The 25720-nt window shown below is 46.5% G+C and overlaps 1 protein-coding gene across 1 annotated transcript; it reads left to right on the plus strand.

Annotated features, from left to right (window-relative positions):
* Positions 1–362: 362 nt before the first annotated feature.
* On the plus strand, positions 363–24132 carry LOC148430942 (dual specificity tyrosine-phosphorylation-regulated kinase 1B-like; the record flags this gene model as incomplete). Its single annotated transcript, XM_088466412.1, has 6 exons — positions 363–410; positions 1880–1941; positions 3118–3260; positions 3422–3541; positions 4520–4708; positions 23985–24132. Coding segments are annotated over exons 3-6 (520 nt in total), but the record flags the coding sequence as incomplete, so codon positions are not given.
* Positions 24133–25720: the final 1588 nt, after the last annotated feature.

Consider the following 25720-nt stretch of genomic DNA (forward strand, 5'->3'; position numbering starts at 1 on the left):
ATCACATTTGTACGTGCTACAGGAAGTTGTACCCAGCTTTTAAAACTGAGCGGGTCCTGCAGGACGCGTGGTGTGCAGTGCCGCAGCAGCCAATCATCACCACCGGAGGCAGATCTTCTCAACCAATTGCCGCTGGCAGATTCTCATCAACCTATTGCTGCTGGAAGCGTCTCCCCCCCCCCCCCCCCCAACCTCCCCCCACCCCCCGGGCACAGACCGGCTGGCTGGAGATGGATGTGAGAACCACAGCTCCCAGAATCCCCGTTTCCGCCGGCGCCTTCTGCAGCCTCTCCCTGATCCTCCCTCCGCAATCTTAGCCACTTCTACTGAACCTCCCACCTCTGCTCCGTGCACCCCCCCCTCCTCACCGCGGGCTTCCTTTCTCTGCAGACTGGCAGCACATCCTGTTGGTGAGTAATGATGGTGGCTACATTAGTAACAGTGTGTATGCTGATAGTACAGTGCTGGTGTGCATGTGAGGAGAGCTGGGGGACAGGACACGTACATACTGCACAGGCACTGATCACAAGAGCTGGCAATCTACCTCCCTGTCACAGGGAGGTAGATTGCCAGCTCTTGTGATCAGTGCTTGTGCAGTATGTATGTGTCTTGTGTATCTGTGTGCAGAAAGTGGCTTTGTGCATTGTGGGGGATCATGAACTGGTGCCCCCGATAGTATGGTAGAGGGGTGATGGGCTCCAGGCAAGGTGGGTAAGAGGAGGGGATGCGCCCCGCCTTTTTCTTCACCCCCCCCATACATGTGTAGGTAGGGGGCAGCGCTCAGTGATTGCTGTGTGCGCAGTGTTGACCCCTGGGGGGTTCTTTCTGGTTACTGCAGTAGGGGGGTTTTAGACAGCATTTCTGGCACTTATTCTGGGCAGGGGATTAAGGATTATATATTTATCACGGGGTAATAATCCCACCATAGGGCTTCTGTATTTATATAAAGCAGTTTTTCAATGTTGAATTATTTTTAGATATTTGCTGCACTTGTAAAAAGTACAGAAGAGCAATAAACGCGATGCTGCTATTCCTCTGAGACACCTGTACCTGCTGTGAGCTACAGAGCTAGCACTCCATTCTCCAGCTGTCCTGGTCTATAGTGATCCTCTAATACTAAGCAAAACCCCAAACAAACTTTGTAATCGCCCCACAGGTCATGTTACCCCCTTACCATAATAAATACACATCACTATAGGCAGGGATACTGGATTTACCTTAGTGGTATTGTGCAGCTGTCAGGACTGATACTGAACAGCATAAACACCTTGCCCCCAAACTACCCCAGCTATCTACCCTTGCCCCCTCCCTACCCTTAGTACTTCCTGCCTCTAACCTCTTCCTTGCCCCCAGTACAGCCCCAGCTGCTATTCACCCTTTCCCCCTTCCTACCCCCAGCACTACCTAACCCTAGTCCCCTCCTTGCCCCCAGCACTGTCGCAACTGCTGCTTGCCCTTACCTCTCCCTACCCCCAGCTCTGCCTGCCCTTACCTCTCCCTACCCCCAGCTCTGCCTGCCCTTACCTCTCCCTACCCCCAGCTCTGCCTGCCCTTACCTCTCCCTACCCCCAGCTCTGCCTGCCCTAACTCCGCTTTAGCACCATTCTACTCCAAGTCCTTCCTGCCTTTACCCCCAACTGCTGCTTGCCCTTAACTCCCCTGTACTCCAACAGCTATCTGCCCCCAGCGCTGTCCCAACTGCTGCCTGCCCTCACCCCCCATAATGTGTTGGGACCCAAAAACAGTGGAGTAGTACCCCAATTTTTCCAAAGTGAGGGGTCCCTGGGATTTTTTTGCTCTGTGCGATCAGAGGTGTTGATATAGGGGATTTTCCATCCACTTTTACCATAATGCAAAATATATTTATTTTGATTTTCAGTTTTCCCCTTAATCGCAGAAAACCTGGGAGAAACATAACCAATGGGTCGGCCGACCGATTTGGTAAGTGTGTGGCTGTGAGTACGCACTTTACCAATCGGCTGACCGATATGTCTGGTCACGGGAACCAATTGTAACCTCCTCACTGGTTCCTGCTTGGCAGCATATGGATTGGTACACACAGGCGAAATATATTGTATGGTACTGGTATTCACTATATTTTTCAAATATATTGCTTTTGCCGTGACGCACGGCGGACTTGGTACAGTATGTTTGTGAGCGACATTAATGATCTATCATCCAGTACGTAACCAGCATAACTTTTTGGAAGCTTTGGGTCATGTTGGGGTCAGTTCAGTTCCCAGTGCGGCGATGTAGCTCCTGAGGTGAGGGCTTGAAGCAATTCCAATGGCTGCACTATAATAAATCCACCACTAGAGTATTTATTTCTCCTTGCACCGTCCTACCTCACTAGTGCCGGCCTGCGGTAACAGCATTGTGTGACTATGTGCTGGGCATTGGCCGCACTATAATAAATCCACCACTAGAGTATTTATTTCTCCTTGCACCGTCCTCCTACCTCACTAGTGCCGGCCTGCGGTAACAGCTTAGTGTGACTATGTGCTGGGCATTGGCTGCACTATAATAAATCCACCACTAGAGTATTTATTTCTCCTTGCACCGTCCTACCTTACTAGTGCCGGCCTGTGGTAACAGCATTGTGTGACTATGTGCTGGGCATTGGCTGCAGTGACACATCCCTGGAGCTACATTGCTGTACTGGGAACGGAATGCTCTGGACTTTGTGTAAAAGCTTTCATATTGTCTTCCAGCATTTTTAACAGTACATTTCCTTGTAATAATAGTTCTTGCTATGGATACTGTGTAAGCTGTCGTATCCTTGTGTATAAGTGTATCCCATCTGTCTATCCCCCCCCCCTCCTCTATTGCTGTGTATTAGTAACATGTAGAATGTGTCAGTTTTATATACAATCACTTGGTGGCTAAATGACTGAAATGGTAAAAGACTGAGTAAAGTATTTTTGAGTCCATTAATATTTCATTTTGTATTTCTAAAGCAAGACTTGGCATTACCTATAGCCTAAACTATCTGGACCATCTCATTGTGTGTTTGCTTAGTAATTGAAATGTAAATACCGGCATCATTTCCTTCACAACTAATAAAAAGAATTTTCAGTTTGATACTTATTGCTGCTATTCTTTGTTTGTGTGTTACAGGTGGCAGCAGTACAGGATGCACGTCCTCCTCCTCTTTCTGTCTGGCTGCCCCTTTTGCTTTTGTCCCCACTGAGGCAAGCATGTCGAGCCAGCACAGCCACGCTCCTTTCTCCAGCCTCCAATCAATGGCTGATCATCAGCAGGTAACTAGACCATGGGCGGCCTGTGCTTTACCGAGCAGGTCTATGATGAATGGATTTCCAGTAGGAGGAACAGAGCAATTGAGCAGCTTTGAAGGGGGAGGGGAATGTGGGGGGTTGTTTTTGGTTAGAATTTTTCCCAAAGCTGTCCCTTTGCTCCCCAGGTTCTGCCAGACATGACCATTCTTCAGCGGCGGATTCCATTAACCTTCCGAGACTCAGCAGCTGCGCCTCTACGGAAGCTTTCAGTGGACTTGATAAAAACTTACAAGCACATAAATGAGGTTTGTCCACCTAGTGTTACGTCAGTGATTTGTTCTGACAAAGTTTAATCTTAGAACGTTCAAATTGGTCATGGTAATGTGCGCAAATGTGTCCTGTTATACAGGTTTGTCTTCCAGTGTTGGTGAGGCAGTGTCTTTTTTATTTTATTTTTTTAGCTTTGTTTATAGAATTGTTCAGTCCAGGATTGTATAGAGTAGGGTGCTGATCACTGAGGAGGGCACATTTGCATTTTAACGTGTGCATTTTCGATGTGATGCATTGCGTCACTAAAGCTACAAATTCTAGGTGCACAAAGCACAGCATATATGTTTAGTTTTTATACATATTTTTCCCTTAATGGGGGCGATTCAATTCAGTACACAGTCTTGTCCGACTAATGATTTCTTCTCACACCCTCCTAAGGTGGAGAGGAGATATCCAATTAAAGTGCCCTCCGCGAGGCTATTTTCGAGCTCAGCACAGCGCTAACAGCTTGCGGCCGGCACTTTAATCGGAGAACACCGGTTCTTGTGACTAAACACCCAGTTTAAGTTGCGAGAACTGGTATTCTCGGATTTAAATGCTTCCCGTCAGAGTAGTAATTGCGGTGAATTGAATTGCCCCAGGAGCTCCCTACTAGCGCTATATAACTCCCGCTGAATTGAATTTGCCTCAATGTATCTACCCCTACATACATAAGACACCCATGTAACTGAGAAAAATACTGTATATTTACAGTCATCTTGAAAGATTGACTGTGGCCTATAAATAAAAGATAATAACTGGGTTCTGTATTCAGTTCTGTATTGTAAATGGAAAAGTTAAGAAGATGGTTAAATTAGATCTATAATTCCCCTCTTCTCAGGAGGAGGCGTTAAAGTACCACAGTCACCTAGGATCAGGGGCGCTGCGTTATGCCCGGCAGACGCAGGATTACTAGAAATACTTTCTATTTCAGCCCTTTCTACTGAGTAACAGCTGTGTTTGTTATCTCCCAGGTGTATTACGCAAAGAAGAAACGCAGAGCCCAACAAGTACCACCCGAAGACTCCAGCACCAAGAAAGAGAGGAAAGTGTTCAACGACGGCTTTGATGATGACAACTATGATTATATAGTTAAAAATGGAGAGAAGTGGATGGATCGATATGAAATAGATTCTCTTATTGGAAAAGGGTCATTCGGGCAGGTGAGTGGGATGGAAACATCCAGAAAATGTTTGTTTATACTGATGTGATGTTGTCTGACACAGAAAACTAATGAATGCATGGCACTTGTATCCTGCAGCGAGACGCCTGCCACTGCTGTCCGCGCCCATTGTTGTATTGCTTTAAGAAGAAATCTGTGTGAAATGTGACCATCATAAGTTCTGGATTTCCATGTATAATACTGGTGGAATTCCCAGCACTGCTTGCAGCTCCTCACATACCTGTCCGAGGAGTAATACTTGGTTGGTGGGGCGTGTATAGATCAATGCTCTAAAGGTGCCCATCCACTAGATGATTTATGTGAGCGATTGAATCGTTCATAAATCGTTTGCAAATCTCTTGTAAAAATGTCTTAAACGACCAGCGATGCGCTTGCCCGCTGGTCGTTTAGACATCTATCATCGTGCAAATATGCTGGACAGTCTGATGATATCGTCAGGTTGAGCATGTTTGCAGATGATTGATGAGCCTGCACTGAGCGACTGCTCGTTCAGTGCAGTCTCCTCTCAGATTGACAAACAACTCCACGATTACAATGTCGTAATCGTGCAGTCGTTTTTATGTCTGCTAGTGGATGGGCACTTTTAGTGATAAGCAGATAAAGGGCCATCATGGGGGAATTCAGTTGTTTTTTTGGGCGCCCGACAGAGCAATTCAATGGTTGCTCCGGGCGTGAGAGCTGCCAGACATGTGTGAATAGTCCATGTTTTGGGCACCCTAACCAGAACTTTAGATGGTTTTAGCCACTTTACAAGGCCTAACACGGTACCTTTGGGTGCGACAAGCGATACAAATGGGCATCCATAACAGTGGACTTGCTCCGTTGGGTGCTCATTAATTATTGCTACCCAAAACAATTGAATTCCCCCCGTAGACTGGTTTTTGAAATGGTATAAGAAAAGAAGATTCACATAGTGATATTTGGAGACCACTGAATCCTGTAGGGCAGGGGTGGGGAAGCTTTTCTTTTTTTTTTTTCTATGCCGAGGGCCATTTCGATATATAAAACATTCTTTGCGAGCCCAGTGCAGGCCACGCCCCTCCGTGTGACGTCACACGGGCAGGGCCACAATCGAAGGTGATTACAGCAATGCCTGGAGCATCATCAGGATGCTCCGGGGCGCTGTAAGGGCAGCGGTGTGACAGTCTGAAGCGTCCTAAGGACACTCCTGGCGGCACTGCTGCATAGATTCTGGCTGCAGGGTGCCATTCTAGTCACCCTGCTACCCATATGAGGCTAGCAGACAAAAGCTCAGAGGGCCAGACTAAATGATTCCGCGGACCTTATCCGCCCCCCGAGCCTGAGGTTCCCCATTCCTGCAGTAGGGAAAGGTCATTTGGATACAATGTCTGTCTTTCTTGCGCCATAGGATACACATGGATTACGCTTGTGCAGCCTTTACACAGGCTGTGCAGAAGAGACTGGGCATCAAACAGTTAAACTTTTGACTTCCTGGCGGCTCAGGCTCCCTCTCCGCTATACCCAGCCCCAGGCAGGCTACTTTTTATTTGGTTCCGGCAGGTGTCAGGCACTGTTTTTACAGGGGGTACTTTTATGCAGCATCATTCTTTTTCTCTTTTTTTAATTTTTTTTAATTTTGAGCATGCAGCTCTCTGCGCCCTGTAGGACGCTAAGCACTGCCGCTTCACCAACCACCATTGCAGGTGGCCGCAGCACTGGCAAGCGGGTCAGCGACTTTGGCCGGGACCTCCACAGCGCGCACAGGAACGCAGCCGGATGCCACGGGTACAGGTAAGGTGGCTCCCTGATTGCACGTTGGGGGGCTCCACCACCGGTATTGGAGACCACCGGTGGGTCTCTGACAGCGGGTTTCTGGGTCTACCACACAGGTAACAGGGCTCTGTTAGAAGACCATACATGCCCTGGACTTCGCATCAGAAGGGGGAGGTAAACTCTCCCAGTTAACTCCTCCCCGACCCATGGTGCGTTCCCTCTCAGAGGCATCTCCCAACTGGGTTTCTTCTCCTCTCCCTCCTTCCTCTCAGAAGCTGAGCGGCCATTTTATTGCTCTGCCGGCTGCATCTGGTCTCCGGAGTGTTGGGCTGCTGTCTCCTTGTATACCTCTCAGGTCAGGTTATACTGCCGACTGGGGTTTAGACTGTTGTGCCCTTTTTATATTGCATTGAATGTGAACTGTGTTTTTGTCCTCAATTGAAATGTACTGTCTCTCTATTTCTGCCTGTCCGTTTTCTACAGTCTGTTACCTTTTCCTGACAGCCCTTTTGTAAGCAGGGTTGAGGGGTTCACTAGCCCCACTTATTTAATTTTTCAGCCTTTACATTCATTGCTCTTCCCCTTGTTTGCACACGTTACTACAGCTTCGTCTGTAGGGATTGCCTTGGGTTCTGTTGCATGTCTTCCAAATGCAGTACCTAAAGAGGTGGGGGCTCCCGTGCTGCGTACAAGTACAACTTGTTCTGTTGGTCTTTCCCCGCAGGATCTGGTCCAAGATGGACGCTGTATCCAGTGCTGCAAAGAGACCCAGCGAGAGGTCCTAGCCACGGCTTTACAAGTGGACAGCGAAATTGAGTAGAGCCGCCATAACAGTAAACGCTGCTCCAGAGGTGGCTGTGCTGCGGAGGCAGGGCGACATTTCTGGTGCGCGGATCTGCCCTTAATTGCATCAGTTACCTCAACTAGAGCCGCGGCAGGCGCCAACTTAGAGAGCTCAGCGCTGTGGGCCTGCACTGACTTCAATTGGTGGTTTTGTGAGGCAGTAAAGTAGGTTGCAGAGTCTCTCCTGAGGTAAAATTAGAGAGTTTGAGTCCTGTTAGCACTAACCAGTGGCAGCTAGAAAAGACTGAGACTGATTGCCCAGAGCGGCTGTCAGGGTGCGACCTGGGATCGGCCGCTACTCGCCTCTGCACCGGCATCCTTGGGCTTAGGTGTTCTGTCGCTGGAAGTGGAGGTGACTGAGTATTCTCCCCGGAGTCTGCTAGGGCTTCCATGCGTGCGTCCGTCCTGGTTCCCGGGGTGCCTGGCATGTTGGTCCATATCACCTGACTAGTCTCTCCCAATGGTAGTCCTGTGGTCACTCAGCTGATCCTCTGATCCAATGACTAGCTACCCAGGGGTTCCATTGGAATCCATTAAGAATAAAGAAGCCAAGTTATTAATTGAGAGAGATGTGGGTATCGTTACCGGAAATATCAGTAGAAAGACCAACTATCTTATCATGGGCCACGGCGGTGGAGAATCCAAGCGAGTGAAAACAGTGAGTCTTGGGATCAAGATTATTGATGAGGTTGGCTTGTTTGGATTAATTGACGTCTCGTCTATTCCTCAAGATATTTATTTTCCTGCTCCTGAGCATAATTCCACTTCCCAGGATTCACAGTACACTCCTACGTACATTCTTTTTGATGTAAACATGACTCAATATTACGCACTACTTGAACAATATATGGTCTTAATGGAAGCTAATCCTTCATGAGGTATTACAACCTTGTTAAAGCAGTTAGAGTGGGCTAATCCACTCAGTCCAGAGACCCTATACTTTCAAATCTGAGAGCTTACAGTATGGCTAAATAATTTTGTCCCTCATGTCCGCCTTTGGGTACCTTCTCTGAAGAAATTTCTAGTGACAGTTTACCACCCTCAGACAATAAAATCAGATACACTACTTTACTCCCTTCTCAAGATTGTACAGTACAGGATCTCTGTTGTCTGAGCCATATATTCCTCCAGGAGTTGCCTATGAGAACTACGACTGTTAGGAAGAAAAATGCATCTTTTCATACCAGATATCAACTTGAAGATTAATAAATCCACAAGTTCCTCATACAGAGTTTGAAATTTTTTTTTCTTTTGTCTCACTTTTTGAGTTCTTGATTTATTTCTAGTGCACGTCCTAGGTGTCCAGTCCACCCTGAAAGGGGGGGGGGGGGGTACTGTCATGATGCGGCCTGGGATCGGCCGCTACTCACCTCCGCATCGGCATCCTGGGCTTAGGTGTTCTGTCGCTGGTAGTGGAGATGAGTGGTGACTGAGTATTCTCCCCGGAGTTTGCTAGGGCTTCCGTGCGTGCGTCCTGGTTCCCGGGGTGCCGGGCATGGCTGCAGACATGTTGGTCCATATAAACTGACTAGTTTCTCCCATTGGTAGTACTGTGGTCACTCAGCTGAACCTCTGATCCAATGACCAGCTACCCAGGGGAATTTAGTCTGACTCCAGGAACAGGAAACTGCTGTTCAACTTTGCTGTTCCAGTGTCTGTGATAATCACCAGTGTTTCATCATGTAATTCCTCAGTGTGTTGCTGCAGCCTTCTCGCTGTCCTCCAGTGCTATTTGTATCAGCTCCCATGCTGACTCCCAGCGTGTCACTTCAGTTCTCTCACTGAACTCCAGTTCTTCATGTAATAGCTTTTGTGGTGTTTATTATTGTGCTGTTCAGTTCCCCAGCTGCCTCCCTGCGTTACAGGTGTCCGCTTTCATGCTGATTACTAGTTAGCTCTCAGTTGAATTCCTGTGTTGCACTATCCTGTGTTCTTCAGAGCAAATCTGCGACTGGATCCATAACAATTTTCAGTCATTCCTGTGTTACACCTTCCTGTGTTTTTCAAAACAAACCTGCAACTGGATCCCTAACAAATTCTCAGTGCATTCCTGTGTTACTTTCCTGTGTTCTTCAGTGCTAGCCTGCGACTGGATCTCTTACAATCCTCAGTACCCCCCTGTGTCTACATTCCTTGTGTTTCTCAGTGCAAGTCTGTGACTAAAGGTGCATACACACAACGATTTTTTGAACAATTATCGATAACTAAAGCGTTTATCGTTCAATCGTTGAAAAAATCGGTCACATTCTGAGTTAAAACGATGAACGATTATTGTTCATGCGCATTCACGTTTGTAGTTCAGTCAGACTGACCAACTCAATGATTTTCAATAGGGAATATGGAAAAATCGTTTGTAGTTCAAAAAAATTGTTCTTTACATTTAGTAAATGAATGATTTTAGTAAACGATTTTTGTTCATTTTTCCCTTGAAAAAATTAACGAAAATAGTTTACTATATCGTTGTGTGTGTATGCACCTTAAATCTTTTCAATCCTCAGTATATCCCTGCACTCTATTTTTTTTTCTAAAGGTATTAGACAAGGGATATACATTTACTACTTATACACTACACCCTACACTTCCCCTCCAAGTTAAGGTATTAGACAAGGGAAAGTTATTTTGAAGTGAACAACATGTCAGGAATGCCAGAAAAGACTTCCAAGCCTAAACAGTGCTCGGCTATATATTTTACTTGTTTTAATTGTGGTAAGAAATTATCAAAGGGATGCACGGAGCAGGGGGCTCTCTCCGCAGCGTGTGATACTAAGACTGTGCACTATGCTCCAGGGTGTTCAAAGGAAGCACCAGTGATACCGGAATGGGCTAGACCTATGGCAGATGCTATTGCAGAGCTCTGCCAATCCCAGGTAAGTGACCCAGTTCCTAGCTCACAAGTGGCCACCCAATCTAGTTCAGGTCCATCAGAGGAACCTGGATGGACTCGTAATGTCTTTTTGAGGTGGTCACATCTCTTAATAAAATAGTCACTACTAAGGAACGACCGTTGCCGTCGACTATTGCCTTTCCCAGAGATTCTGACGCGGCTGACATCTCCTGAGGAGGGGGAATTAGATCCTGATTGGGAAGATACCTCTAGCTGACAGGAAGATTCCCCAGCTTCTACTAGTGTTAAACATGTATTTGAAGTGGTATTTCACTCTTTAAATACAGGACACTGATAATACAGAGCCTGCTTCTACTTCTTTCTTCACGCATAAGAAGTCACTGACTGTCCTTTTTCACACTTTGGGGAGACTTTAATGGAGGCTCGGCTTTAGCCTGACACACAGTTTCAGGCCCCTAGAAAGTTAAAATTTTTGTACCCATTTGCTGATGATGCTAAGCCTTGGGAGGTTCCCCCTCGGGTGGATGCCCCAGTAACTCAATTGGCTAAAGCCACAGTTATCCCCATCGTTCAATCGGTGATGTTAAAGGATCACACTGTTAGCAAAAAGGATGCTGTTCTAAAATCCATCTTACAAGAGCTTCTCCGTCTTGTCTTAGCTAGTGCCTGGGTTGTTAGAACGGTTGAAGCCTGGGTAACTCAGATGTTATCTGGATTCCCATCTGATGATGCACATTCTGAATTGGATACTCTTATGGAACAAGCTCTTATTTATGTGGGTGATGCTCTGTTGGACATAATTTCCATGCAGTCCAGAGTTTGTGCATTAGCGATTTTGGCCCGAAGGTCGATCTGGCTTTCTCTTTATTGGAATGCGGATCCAGAATCTAAGAGGACCTTGAAAGCGGTGCCTTTTGAGGGCGAGTTTCTATTGGGCTCTGAGCTTACGAAGATCATCTCTCAGGTTACTGTGGGCAAGAGTCTGTATCTTCCAGTGTCTGCTTCTAAGACTAGAAGCTCTCATTTTCGTGTCTTCCGAACCATAAGAAAGAGGATATTTTCATTCCTTTTGAGGTATGTACAACTATCCACGTAGGGGAGCCTTTTGAGCACGATGTACCACAAATACCGGTCGATCTGCCACCAAACCACAGAGAATCTTCTGCATGATGGTCAGAGGGCAACCCTCTCAGGTCAAAGGGGCCACCTCCTCCCAATTCCAAGATGTTTGGATTCAATCAAATCCTGATCGGTGGATACAACCATAACCAGAAGGTACATTCTCGATTTGGATGATTACGTGCCACACCGGTTTTTCTTAACTCCCTTATCACAAGACACACAGACCTCACGCTTTGCTGCAGTCAATTCGTTCTTTCAGTTTCAGCAGTTATCATTCCGGTTCCCGTTCAGCAACCAGGAGAAATTTTCTGTTCCAACCTTTTTCTAGTGGACAAACCAGGCGGGTCTTTTCCTGAATCTAAAATTTTTAAATCCGTTCCTTTTTCTGGCAAAATTCAAGATGGAGTCTTTGCGCTCCGCCGTTGCAGCTATGAAAGCGGGACAGTTCTTAGCATCAATAAACATCAATCCACATTGCCTCCACATCCCCATTTGGAGAGGGCATCAACACCTTCGGTTTGCGGTGGGCGATCAGCATTTTCAATTTCAGACCCTACTTTTCGGTCTTCTACAGCTCCAAGAGTGTTAACGATAGTTATGGCATATATGGTCTCTTTGTTAAGGATTGCTGGAGTAACCATAGTTCCATATCTGGACAATCTTACAAAAGGCTCCATCAGGAGGATCTTCAACTTCAACATCTACCTTGCAAGCTCACGCTGGATTGTCAATTTTAAATAATCAAGCCTGTTGCCGGCACAGCGGATGATGTCTCTAGGTCTTGTATACAACAGCTTCTCAGAGTGTTACTTCCATCACAATAGATACAGTAACTCTGATTCGGAGTAAGATCTCTTCAGCAACATAGAGTCTCAGTTCTCAGGTGCATGCAGCTCCTGGGGAGAATGGTAGCAGCCTTCGAGGCGGTTCCATTCTCCAGGTTCCATGCCAGAACACCAAATGCTTCTCAGTTGATTCAAGAGAAGTCCCCAAATAGACAGAGTTCCTCAGTCTGTCTCCTCAGAGTCTTCACTCCCTACAGTGGTGGCTTCATACTCTGAATCTGATAAAGGGCTCCTCCTTTCAGATTTGGAATTGGGTGATCATCGCAACAGATGCCAGTCTAACAGGTGCAATCTAAGGTGCAGTGCTTCTGGATCAACATTTTCAGGGGTGTTGGTCTCTCCAGGGGTCTGCTCTTCCCATCAATATTCTCGAATAACGGGCAATTCAAATTTCTCTGCAACAAGCTCAGACTTTCTTATGAGACCTTCTGGTTCGGATTCAATCGGATGCAAATTTTTGAGATGTGACTAGCTCCTCCCCCTCTATACCCCCCTCCAAGCTCAGTCTTAGATCGTGCTTACTGCTTACAGTTTGCCTGGGGTCCTCTACTATAGAGACCACCGTCGTGGCCCCCCTAGTCAAACCGCCGCCTGCAGCAGGGTCAGTTTAGTGAGTGTGCCCTCTCTTCCTGCATCTTCCTCCCAGCGGCCCCAGCGCTTCTCTGAATTGTACTGGCGGCCTTTACACCGAGGGGACACTGCCTGCTGATAAAGCTGCTGCACTAAGACTGAGAGCCTACCCGGTGTCTGTAAGTGTACAGTGGGGTTTAGGCTTGTCAGGAGAGCATTTAAGGCAGTATAGTAACTACTTACACTTTCAGTTAGTTACTAGTTGTTATGCCTGGCGTTTTTTGCACTGGGCAAGTGTGATACTCTTTATCTGACCTCTCCTGCCTCTCTACCTATCTCAGTCTTTACCTATTAACTATTTCCACTACACTTACTGTTGTCTGTGTGTGGTTTGTATGTACCATGGCTGGAAGAGGCTCAAAAGCGTCTCAGAAGTCACCTGCACAAAATGTGCAGATCGGTTTACACACTGGCAGTCTTCTAAATTCCTGTTGTGTGTCAATTGTGATATTGAGTAACAGGCTCAAGTGTCACCAAGGATGACAGAACCGCCATCTTGGATGGCACCGTTTACATGGGTTATGTCGCATTTGTCTGTTGAGCTGGAGGCTTCTTGCAAGAGGGAAGCTTCCAGGTCGGCTACTCTAGAGGAACTGGCATGGACGTGGTCCTTAGTTAATCGAAAGGATCACTAAAGCTATGGCTTTTTCTCGTGCCACGGCGTCTGGACCCTCTCCGCAAGTCTCAAAACAGACACTTACTCTCAGTTCACCAGTTGGATGACTCTGAGGAGGAAGAGTTGCCCGCTCTAGAAGAGGGCGAATATACACAAGATTTGCCTGAAGAGCTCCAAGAATTCACCTGAACCTATGTCTGAAGGGATAGAGGTGTTGTAGGTATCCGCGAGGTTTTGCAGATAAAGGACAAGGGTCCTGCACGGCCATCTTTCTTTTTAAAGTAACAAGGGCAGGCTACTTTTCCGATTTCAGAGGAACTGGATTCTCTTCTGATTTCAGCTTGGGAACATCCGGATAAAGAAATTTCAGATATCCCAGTGCTTATCTTCCTATCCTTTTCCTGCAGATAGCAGAAAATCTTGTGAGACTACGACTCCTACTGTAGATCCTTCGGTCTCTCGTCTGTCTAAGAAGTCTCTGCTACCGGTTCCTGGAGCCACGTCTTTGAAGGAGACATCAGACAGGAGATTGGAGAAAACTCTCAAGTCCATTTTTACAGCTACAGGTGTGACACTTCATCCTGCGATGTAAACTGCTGGATTAACAAAGCTATTTAAGCGGATGCAGACACGAAAAAGGCTGTTGAAGCTCTTCACTTAACAGGAAGTGTCTTATTTGGGGTGGAACTAGATACATTGATTTTTCAGGCTACTGGAGGCAAGTCCACTTATCTTCCATCTGCTGCTCCGCCTCCTAGAAAATCCTACTCTGGAACCTCCTTTCGGACCTTTAGTGCCCCGGGACGTTCCTGTGGTCGCTTCAGAGGAGGACATACAACTTCCTGTGGTCACGGAGGACGTGGAAAAGTGGCATCATCGTCTTCGCATCAGGAGGGTTAAGTCCACTACCAAACCTAGTGTATGACTGGCTTCTCTCTCATTTGGGGGATCCCAGGGTGGGAGCACATGTTCGTGACTTCGGCGAAGTGTGGACGGACTCCTGTACGGACGCTTGGGTTCGAGACCTAATCACCCACTAATACAAACTCGATTTTTAGTTTCATCCTTCCCCTCGGTTTTTCACCATTTGCCATTTTCCAACGACAGGAGTGTCGTATTACTAGAAGTCATGCACAGGCTTCTATCCACGCGGGTTTTGGTCCATGTTGCCAAGTCTCAGGCCGGGCAGGGTTTCTACTTCAGTTTGTTTGAAATTCCGAAACTGGATGACTCGGTCAGACCTGTTCTGAGCTTGAAGGATGTCAATCCCTACTTGAGGATATTCAAGTTCGAGATGGAGTCCCTTCAGTCCGTTATTGTGGGTCTGAAGGAGGGAGAATTCATGGTATCTCTAGATATCAAAGACTACTACCTTCACATTCCTATCTGCCCACCTCATCAGGCTTTTCTGAGGTTCGACATTCGGAACTCACACTTCCAGTTTAGACCTTACCCTTCGGCTTGTCATCGGCCCCCAGGGTATTCACGAATGGTCATGGCGGTGATGATGGGTCTTCTACGGAAACAAGGGATCACAATTATTTCTTACCTGGACAATCTTTCTGAGGCTCACTCCACCGACCAATTACTGCAGAGCATCACAGTGACTCTCAAACTCCTCGTAAGGCATGGGTGGATATTGAACTTTCTCAAGTCTCATCTGCAACCAATACAGAGGCTCCAGTTCCAGGGAATGACCTTGGACACTGTCAGTGGGTTTTCCGTCCTCCGGAAAAGGCGGTCTCCGTTCAGGAAATGGTGAGGACGGTCCTTCGACATCATCGGCTATCTGTGCATGTCTGCATTTGACTACTGGGGAAGATGGTAGCTGCATTCGAGGCGATTCCTTATGGACGTTTCCACTACAGACCGTTTTCAACTAGACCTCCTCTCCCAATGGTCAGGATCCCATCTTTTTCTACACCTGTGCGTGAGGTTATGTCCCAGAACTCTGATATTCTTTATCTGTTGGCTGAACTCCGCGCTTCTCTTGTAGGGCAAGAGATTCAGAATTTGGGATTGGACTCTCCTGACCACGGACGCAAGTCTGAGGAGGATGGGGGGCTGTGGTTCAGGAACATCACTTCCAGGGCCGTTGGACCGCTCAGGAAGCGAGTCTGCAGATTTAAACATCTTGGAATTCGGGCAGTGTTCTACACTCTTCAGCTAGCACAGCTCCTGTGGCTGGGCTGACCAGTCAGAGTTCAGTAAGACTACGCAATGACAGTGGCGTACATAAATCGGCAGGGCGGCACCCAAAGTCGGGCGGCAATGAAAGAAGTAAGCCGCATTCGATCTGGGCAGAAAAGTTTGCAGTGGCGAATTCAGCAATATTCATACCAGGCGTCGACTTTTCGGAGGCAGATTATCTCAGCCGACAGGTCGTACACCCAGGAGAATGGGCACTCCCATCCTCGGGTGTTTCATCAACTTGTTCTCTGGTGGGGTCTTCCACAAGTTGACCTCATGGCTTCCAGATGAAATCTATTACCTCTGTACTGGTCTCTGACAAGAGACTCGGTGGCAGTGGACGCACCTTCAACAATGTGGAAGTTCCAATTTGTGTCTCTTCCCCTTCTACCTCGGATTCTACAGCGCATCATACGGGAGAGGTGCAAGGTTCTCTAAGTGGCTCCGGATTGGCCTTGCAGAGCTTGGTATTTGAACATGTCTTATGCTGATTGAAGATCCTTGGCCTCTTCCTCTGAGAGGAGATCTTTTGCAACAGGGTCCGTTAGTCTATCCAGACTCAAAGCGGCTAAGTTTGACGGCGTGGTTGTTGAAAGGGCCATCTTACGTCGGAAAGGGATCTCATCTAGGGTAATCCCTACAATGCTTAGAGCATGGAAGGAAGTTACTTCGTAGCACTACCATCGTATTTGGAAAGCCTCCGTTTCATGGTGCGAACGGTGGTGGTCTCCTGTGGTTTTCCTACTGGCTAGGTTCCTGCTATTTCTACAAGCAGGCTTCTCAGCCGTTCTTCGTCTGGGGTCCTTCAAAGCTCAAATTTCAGCTGTCAGTTTTTTTTTCCAAAAGCAGAAGCTGGCTTTAATTCCGGATGTTCAGACCTTTTTGCAGGGGGTTGTCCGTTTTCAGCCTCCCTTTGTTCCTCCTATCGCTCAACTGGATCTGGTCCTTTCCTTCTTCCAGTCTTCTTAGTTTGAACCTCTGGAGACTGTGGAGCTAAAATATCTTTCATGAAAGGTGGTACGTCTACTCGCGCTGGACTCCGCCAGACGAGTATCGGATTTTGGGGCTCTCTCCTGTCATCCTCCCATATTTAGTTTTCCATTCAGATAGGGTGGATTTCCTTTCGAATATGGACTTCTTTCCAAAGGTGTTTTTGGCTTTCCATATCAACCAACCTATTGTGGCATCGGTACTGCCACAGGATTCACCGACTTCACGATCCTTAGATGATCATGCTCTTCGGACCTGTGTGGAGAGGACGGCAGCTATACATAAGACAGATGCTTTGTCTTGTATGACACTGCACGTCCTGGTTGGCCAGCCTCCAAGCAGACGCTTGCGCGTTGGATTCGTCTGACCATCCGTCAGGTATATGTGGCCTCCACCAAGGAGCCTCCTATGTTTATTACAGCAAATTCCACTCACTCTGTGGGTTCCTCGTGGGTGGTTGCTCGCGTGGTTACCATGGAGTTACTTTGCCGAGTGCCCGTTTAGTCAGGCCAGCATCCGTTTTTATAGATTTGACACTTGTGGCCTCTGATGCGCAGTATGGTCATGCAGTTGTGCAGGGTTTTCAGTGCTATCCCACCAGTGATGGGAGCTCTGGAACATCCCCACTGTCATGAAGCCTCCAGTGTCCCCTAGAGGATGAAGGAGAAAACAGGATTTTGGTACTTACCGATAAATCCCTTTCTCCGATTCCATAAGGAACACTGGATGCCCACTCTGTGCTGTTCCTTCCTGCCAGGGTGGTTGTCATTCTATGTTGTGACTGTTTGATGTTTTCCTTGGTTTACTGTTGTTCCACACTTTCTACACTTTCCGTGTTGTGGTTATGTTTACTTATTTCACCACCTCCTCTTCCGTGGGTTTTTTTTTCCAGCTCTCCTCGGGCACAGTTTCCTAAGACTGAGCTTGCAGGGGGTATAGAGGGGGAGGAGCTAGTCACAAATTCTAAAATTGAAAGTGCCAGCTCCCACTTAGCACACGTCTATACCCCACTGTCATGAAGCCTCCAGTGTCCCCTATGGAACTGGAGAAGGATTTTTCGATAAGTACCAAAATCCTGTTTTCAGACTATTGCAGACAGGTGGGGAACTCCAGACATAGACCTCATGGCCTCTCGTCTGAGCAAGAAACCTCTCTACAGCGCAAGATCCAGAAACCCTCAGGCAGCCTCAGTGAATGCAATGCCTTCTTCCTGGACCCTCAATCTAGGTTATATCTTTCCGCCTCTATCCCTGCTACCCCGAGTACTGCAAAGAATCCAGAGGGAAGGTCTCCCGGTCATTCTCGATGCCCCATACCGGCCTCATCGCCAGTGGTTCTCTGTTGGCCGTAGACCCGTTCCATCTTCCTCTAAGGGTAGACCTTCTTCAACAAGGTCCTTGCCTACACCAAAATTTACATCCGTTGGCTTTGACGGCATGGCTCTTGAAACCCGAGATCTTAAGAGCTTGAGGGTTCTCTCAGCCAGTAGTTCGGACTAGGGCCTTCATTCAGAGCCGTACGCTCTGAGCAGAGCGCACGCTCTGAATGAGGGCAGCTCTCCATAATTATGGAGCGTCGTCCCCGGCGCTCGTATAGCTGTGGGTCACCACCCACAGCCTATACGAGCATGCAGTTTGATGGCCGCGATGGTCTTGACCATCGCGACCATCGCCACTGCGAGCCGGAGCCTGCGGTTGAGTTTTTCAACCGCAAGGCCCGGAGTGATTTTGGCTCTATCAGAGCCAAAATCACTCCCACTGACATCACTAGTGATGTCAGTGGGCCGGCTTCTGACGTTAGGCGTTCCCTTGGGAACGCCCCCGTCAGGGAGGCACGCCCACCAAAGGGGGCGTGCTGTCAATCAACATCGACAGCACGCCCCCTTTGATCAGACACAACGAGCGAAGGAAAGTCCTTCGCTCGTCGCGTCTGGCGCATGCGCACGACGGAGCTCCCGCCGTCGTGCGCATGCTCAGTGCACAACATCGACCCACTTGCGAGCGGACAGCCGCTTGCGAGTGGGTCTGAATCAGGCCCTAGGATTCAAGCTCGTAAACCTATTGCTTCCAGAATTTACCATCGGGTCTGGAAGTGTTATATTTCCTGGTGTGAAGAAAGAGTGCTTTCAGAAGCTGGTTTTCACTTACCGCATCTCTTTATCTTTTATTCAGGATGGATTGTCTAAAGGTCTTCAATTGTCTTCTCTGAAAGGGCAATTGTCTGCTCTTTCTATCCTAGTTCAGCATCGTTTGGTTAATATTGCGGGGTGGTTTAGACATTTTTAAAAGGGGTTCTTAATGTTCAACCACCATATGTGCCCCCTGTTCCTCTCTGGGATTTGAACTTGGCATTGGAGGCTCTTCAAAAGGCTCCTTTTGAACCTCTTGAATCAGTAGAACTCTGTTACCTTACTTTAAAGATGGCAATTTTGTTGGCTATCACTTCGGCCAGAAGAGTTTGAGTTGGCTGCACTATCTTGTAGACCACCTTTGGTAATTTTTCATTCGGATCGTGTGGTTTTGCGTACAAAGCCATCTTTTCTTCCTAAAGTGGTGTCTAAATTTCACCTTTATCCGGATATAGTTCTTCTGGCTTTTCCCAAGGATTCGTTTTCTACAGCTCATTCCTCACCACAACTGTTGGATATAGTCCGAGCTCTCCGTATTTACTTGGATCAAACTACTGCAAAAAGGCGTACAGACTCTCTTGGTATTATTTGATGGACCAAAGAGGGTTTGGCCTGCGTCCCGAGCCTCTCTTGCTCGGTGGGTCACTTCTACCATTCGTCAGGCTTACGTATCTTCTGATGTTCCGGATTCTCTCGGGGCCCATTCTACCCAGGCAGTTGGGGTCTCTTGGGCTGTGCACCATGGGGCCTCTGTGGAGCAGCTGTGCAGAGCAGCAACCGGGTCCTCTGTGCATACCTTCATTAAGTTTTACAGATTCCATACCTTTGGTATGGGAGACGCCTCTTTGTGCAGCCCTACCATTCTCCCCATGTTAGCTTGCTTTGGGAAGTCCCACAGGTAATGGCTAACCGCAGTGTTCCCCAGAGTAATATAGAGAAAATTGGATTTTTGTACTCACCGTAAAATCCCTTCCTAAAAGTCCAACTGGGGAACACTGCGATCCCTCTCTGATATGTTGTTATACTTTTGGGCTATAGCCCCTTTACTAATGTATTTATCTGTTAGTTATTTTTACAGTTCCTCTATGTGGCTTTGCTAAATGTCCAAACTGAGGTTATGGGCAGGTGGGAAGGGTTAGAGTGGGTGGGTTTTAGTTTTGTTTGTTATTAACTAGTTTAGTGCCATGCTCCTAGACCTCTAACCCACATGTAATGGCTAACTGCAGTGTTCCCCAGATGGACTTCGAGGAAGGGATTTTACGGTGAGTACAAAATTTTTTTTTTTTTTTTACCTACAGATTTTTTTGTTTTGTCCACTGTTTTCCAATTAGGAGTGCATGTCCTTCCTTGTTTGTATTATGCTCTGTATCTAGTACTTGTCCCACTAGGACAAGGGCTACCCCTTTTGGGTTCTGGATTGGGTTCTCCTCACCACCACAAACGCCAGTTTGCTCAGGTGGAGAGCATTAACCTGCCAGCAGTCCTTTCAGGGTGGGTGGTTCAAGAGAGCTCGCCTCCCGATCAACATTGTGCACCTCTGAGCAGTCCTCTGGGTTCTCAGTCTAACGCAGACGCTCCTTCAGCATCGTCCAGGTACAGTCCATCGCCTACATCAACCATCAGGCAGCACTCGCAGTTGCGGCACCATGAAGGTGAGTCACATTCTAAGCTGGGCAGAGCGTTATCTACCATCTCTGTGAGCAGTCTTCATTCCTGGAGTCCAGAATTAGGAAGCTGATTTCCTAAGCTGCCAGGATGTTCACTTGGGTGAGTGAGCACTTCATCCGGACATCTTTCAGCTACTCATTTATCACTGGTACCTGCCGGACATTGACTTTGCCGCCTCGACCAACCACAAGTTGACAAGGTACTGCTTCTATCGCACCAGGGATCCTGGAGCTCTTCTGGTGGACACCTTAGCGGTTTGGTGGGCCTTCCATCTCATGTACATATTCCCCCCGATCTCGCTCATTTTGTGCGTTCTCCGCAAGTTGAAAAGTGGCACTGTGATCCTGGTAGCTACCAATTGGTCGCTGCGAGCTTGGTTCTCTGATCTGCTGGACCTCTCCATCGACGCTACACGGTGTCTTCCTTTACTGCCAGATCAACTGTCACGGGGCCCGTGCTTCTATCTGGACCTGGCTCGGCTCGCTTTGTATTGAGGGCCTGGGGCTTTTCCAGGTTGTTTATTCGTACCATGCTAAATGCTCATAAACCCGCCTCTGTTAGGATTATTCACCAGGCTTGGCAGACTTGCTTCTCTTTGTATTTGGCCAGGGACCTTCATACCAGATCCTTTTGAGACTTCTGACTTCTCTCCTTTCTGAAGGAGGGTCTGGATTTGGGTCTACACCTTTGGTCTTTGAAAGTTCAGGTTTCGGCACTTTTGGTACTCTTCCAGAGACTGATTGTGTCAATGCCTGATGTTCGGACATTCTTTCAGGGAGTCCTCCACGTGCAGCCACCATTTGTTCCTCCGGTGGCTCCATGGGACATGTTTTTAATGCATCAGGCTCTTCAGTCTACTCCCTTTCAGCCCTTACATTCTGTGAACATTCGTTAGCTCACGTGAAAGATTGTCTTCCTTTAGGCCATTGTCGACCTGGTCGGTGTCAGATTTGAGCGCGAGATTGTGTCTTTCTGGTCTTTGACTCGGTCCGGCCCGTTCTTCGGACACGGCTCGGCTACCTCCCGAAGGTAGTTTTTCTGTTTCACATCAACCAGGAGTATGTGGTTCAGGCCTTCCAAGCTAATGATTCATCGCCGGAGGAGGCCTCTTTGGATATTGTGAGGGACCTGTGGCCCGAAATTGGAATATCCATAAGTCAGATTCCCTTTTGTGTACTCCGACACTCGCAAACGAGGCTGGCCTGGCTATGAAGCCGACCTTTGCCCGATGGCTGAGTTTAACCATCTGCCACGCTTACGGCACACCACCCTGCTATGGCCATAGTGACAGCTCATTCTACTCTGTCAGTTAGGTATGTCTTGGGCAGCTCGGTTTGGTGCCTCTGCAGAGCGGCTACATGGTCTTCTGTCCACACGTTTCTCAGATTCTATTCCTTGGATGCATTCGAGGACGTGACTTTTGAATGGAGGGTTCTCAGTGCAGCTCAGGAGCAAATGCTTTGGGACGTCCCAGCGTTATCACTGTGACCCCTATGAAGCAAGGAAGAACAGGAGATTTATATTCTTACCTTCTTAAATCCTTTTCTTCGAGATCCATAGGGGACATAGGGCGTCCACCCTGACGCACCTGGCTTGCAGGGATTTGCTCTGTTTCTCGTTCCCTTGTCCATCTCTGCGGTGTATTTTGTTCTGTGTGTCTGTCTGTCCGTCTTCCTTCTCTCTCCTACCTTGGGCTTGCTAACTTAACTGACCTTCTGGGGGTATAGGGGAGAGGGAGCCTGGGCTGCCAGTAAGTCAAAAGTGTAACTGGTTCCCAGTTTCTTTTGCACAACCTATCCCTTAGCACAGAGGTTCTCGAACTGTTTCCTCAGAACCCTGCGCAATTCACGTTTTCCATGTGCTCTAACAGGTGCACAGGTGTGGTCATTGCTTACTGACATATTTTAAAAGTTCCACTGGTGGAGCTAATTATTTCACTTGTGATTCTGTGAGGAGACCTGGAAAACATGCACTGTTTGGGGTCCAGGGGACAGCGTTTTAGAACCTGTGCCCTAGCATAGTCCCTGTGTCCCCTATGGATCTCAAAGAAAAGGGTGTAACCAGGTAATAACATAAATCCCCTTTTTATTGAACTGTAAAAATGGCAATTTGAGGGTCATCACAAGAACAATTTTCTCGTAGCAATAATTTGCCAGAAATTACAGAGCATTCATTGCCTGGAAACTGTAAGGTGACTGCTTTAGCAATGTTGTGTGCTTCCTGTACAATCTATGTATGGATCGTTTAGCAGTACAGGTTGAGTCTCCCATATCCAAAATGCTTGGGACCAGGGGTATTTTGGATATCGGAATATTCCGTATTTTGGAATAATTGCATACCATATTAAAATGTCTTAGGTATAGGGCCCAAATCTAAACACAGAATGCATTTATGATTTATATATACCTTATACACACAGCCTGAAGGTAATTTTATACAATATTTTCAATAATTTTGTGCCTCAAACAAAGTTTGTGTACATACATGAAATTTATTTGTGTCATATACACCTTATACACACAGCCTATAGGTCAATTTATACTTTGTTTAAGGCACACAATTATTAAAATAAAGTTTGTGTGCACTGAACCATCAAAAATCTAAGTTTTCACTATCTCAGTCATGCTAAAAATATTCCGTAATTCGGAATATTTGGATATGGGATACTCAACCTGTGAGATGAGATGCACTGTTGATTAGGAGTGTACAGCATGGAGACTGGAGCTACGGACACTGCCATTAATTGCTGATTTCATATATTTAAGTCGTTCGCAAGATAAAAAAATGCAGTTTTTATTTTTTTGCATTTTATCCTTGTCCAATGTTGGACTGAGATGCCCCACTCGCCCCTCTGCTTCATCTAGGTGTAAGGAAGATACTTTGTATTGGGTGTAGTCAGAGCCTCATTCAGCTATTCAGATAGTTCATATGTTTAGATTGGCTGCAGCTTAATCTTAGTGTAACAGGGCTAAATCCACTTCTACCCAGAGCAGTTGTCATAAATGCCAATCTTCAGGGACCCCTAACAGTGCATGTGCTGCAGGTTTAGTTGATGCACAGGTGTAGTCATTACTGACACATTTTAATAGTTCCATGTGGTAGCTGATATTTCAGTTGTTATACTGAGGATATATGTAGAAGATGCACGGTTAGGGGTCCCTGAGGGCTGGCGTTGTGAGCATGGAACCTATGCTGGGTCTTCTCTCTTGATGTGATGGGAGGTTGCATTTCTCAGTCTAGGCTTTGCAGCAGGGAAGAAGCTTTCAATGTGAGACTTGATGGAAAACATGTCACATACTAGCTTGTACATAAAATCTCCAGAGTAGGAGACTTGAAACATGAGTAATGATCACAACTAAGCAAGGGTTTTCTATTTGTATAAAGCACTTTATTTCATTAATATGCTTCTTGTGTATACATAGAAGATCAGCATTCTTATGCAAAAGCTCCTAATTTAATAATTAATAACATAAAGCAAACCCAATGAATGTTTATAAACTTATGGACTAGAGTTGTCATTAATAGCTGAAATGTGGGTGCCGTATTTCCTTGTTTTAGGGATAAATTTAGTCAATTAATACAGCTTGGTTTCTCTCTGTTGTACATTTCTTTGCAACTGTTTAACCAATTTCTGCTTGGTTTCAGGTGGTGAAGGCGTACGATCACCATGATCAAGAATGGGTAGCCATTAAAATCATTAAAAATAAGAAAGCGTTTTTGAACCAGGCCCAGATAGAGCTGAGACTTCTTGAGCTTATGAACAAACATGACACGGAAATGAAGTATTATATAGGTAGGTATTAAGCCAGACCACATAATAGCCAAGTGAGTGACCTACATGAAACTATTACTTGATATTTTTTCTTTGTGTGAAGTTGCAATAGTTCTGTTGGACATTGTACGTAGGTGAATTTGTGTGACTATTGTATAGTCCAGAGAAGTAACGTAGCACAGATGTCACACAATCGCAGACTCATTGTAAGGATTGAGCAATTTTCAGATAGTGCTCCTAAAGCATTATTAAGATATTGTGTTTACATGATTACTTGTAATGCCTGTGAGAACGCAGTAGTTTCCCTACAATGTGTCTCTTCCTCATGGTTATGTACATGTGGAGAGAGAGGGTCAGGAAGTGCAGAGTATAGTATAAGCTACTTATGTGACATAGCTGAAGTATATCTATTGGGGATGTCATTACTGTGTCTCTTCCTCATGGTTATGTACATGTGGAGAGAGAGGGTCAGGAAGTGCAGAGTATAGTATAAGCTACTTATGTGACATAGCTGAAGTATATCTATTGGGGATGTCATTACTGTATCTCTTCCTCATGGTTATGTACATGTGGAGAGAGAGGGTCAGGAAGTGCAGAGTATAGTATAAGCTACTTATGTGACATAGCTGAAGTATATCTATTGGGGGTGTCATTACTGTGTCTCTTCCTCATGGTTATGTACACGTGGAGAGAGAGGGTCAGGAAGTGCAGAGTATAGTATAAGCTACTTATGTGACATAGCTGAAGTATATCTATTGGGGATGTCATTACTGTATCTCTTCCTCATGGTTATGTACACGTGGAGAGAGAGGGTCAGGAAGTGCAGAGTATAGTATAAGCTACTTATGTGACATAGCTGAAGTATATCTATTGGGGATGTCATTACTGTATCTCTCCCTCATGGTTATGTACACGTGGAGAGAGAGGGTCAGGAAGTGCAGAGTATAGTATAAGCTACTTATGTGACATAGCTGAAGTATATCTATTGGGGATGTCATTACTGTGTCTCTTCCTCATGGTTATGTACACGTGGAGAGAGAGGGTCAGGAAGTGCAGAGTATAGTATAAGCTACTTATGTGACATAGCTGAAGTATATCTATTGGGGATGTCATTACTGTATCTCTCCCTCATGGTTATGTACACGTGGAGAGAGAGGGTCAGGAAGTGCAGAGTATAGTATAAGCTACTTATGTGACATAGCTGAAGTATATCTATTGGGGATGTCATTACTGTATCTCTTCCTCATGGTTATGTACATGTGGAGAGAGAGGGTCAGGAAGTGCAGAGTATAGTATAAGCTACTTATGTGACATAGCTGAAGTATATCTATTGGGGATGTCATTACTGTATCTCTTCCTCATGGTTATGTACACGTGGAGAGAGAGGGTCAGGAAGTGCAGAGTATAGTATAAGCTACTTATGTGACATAGCTGAAGTATATCTATTGGGGATGTCATTACTGTGTCTCTCCCTCATGGTTATGTACATGTGGAGAGAGAGGGTCAGGAAGTGCAGAGTATAGTATAAGCTACTTATGTGACATAGCTGAAGTATATCTATTGGGGATGTCATTACTGTGTCTCTCCCTCATGGTTATGTACATGTGGA

This window comes from Taudactylus pleione, unplaced genomic scaffold (assembly GCF_031769625.1).
Source record: "Taudactylus pleione unplaced genomic scaffold, aTauple2 ptg003095l, whole genome shotgun sequence".
Taxonomy (NCBI): domain Eukaryota; kingdom Metazoa; phylum Chordata; class Amphibia; order Anura; family Myobatrachidae; genus Taudactylus; species Taudactylus pleione.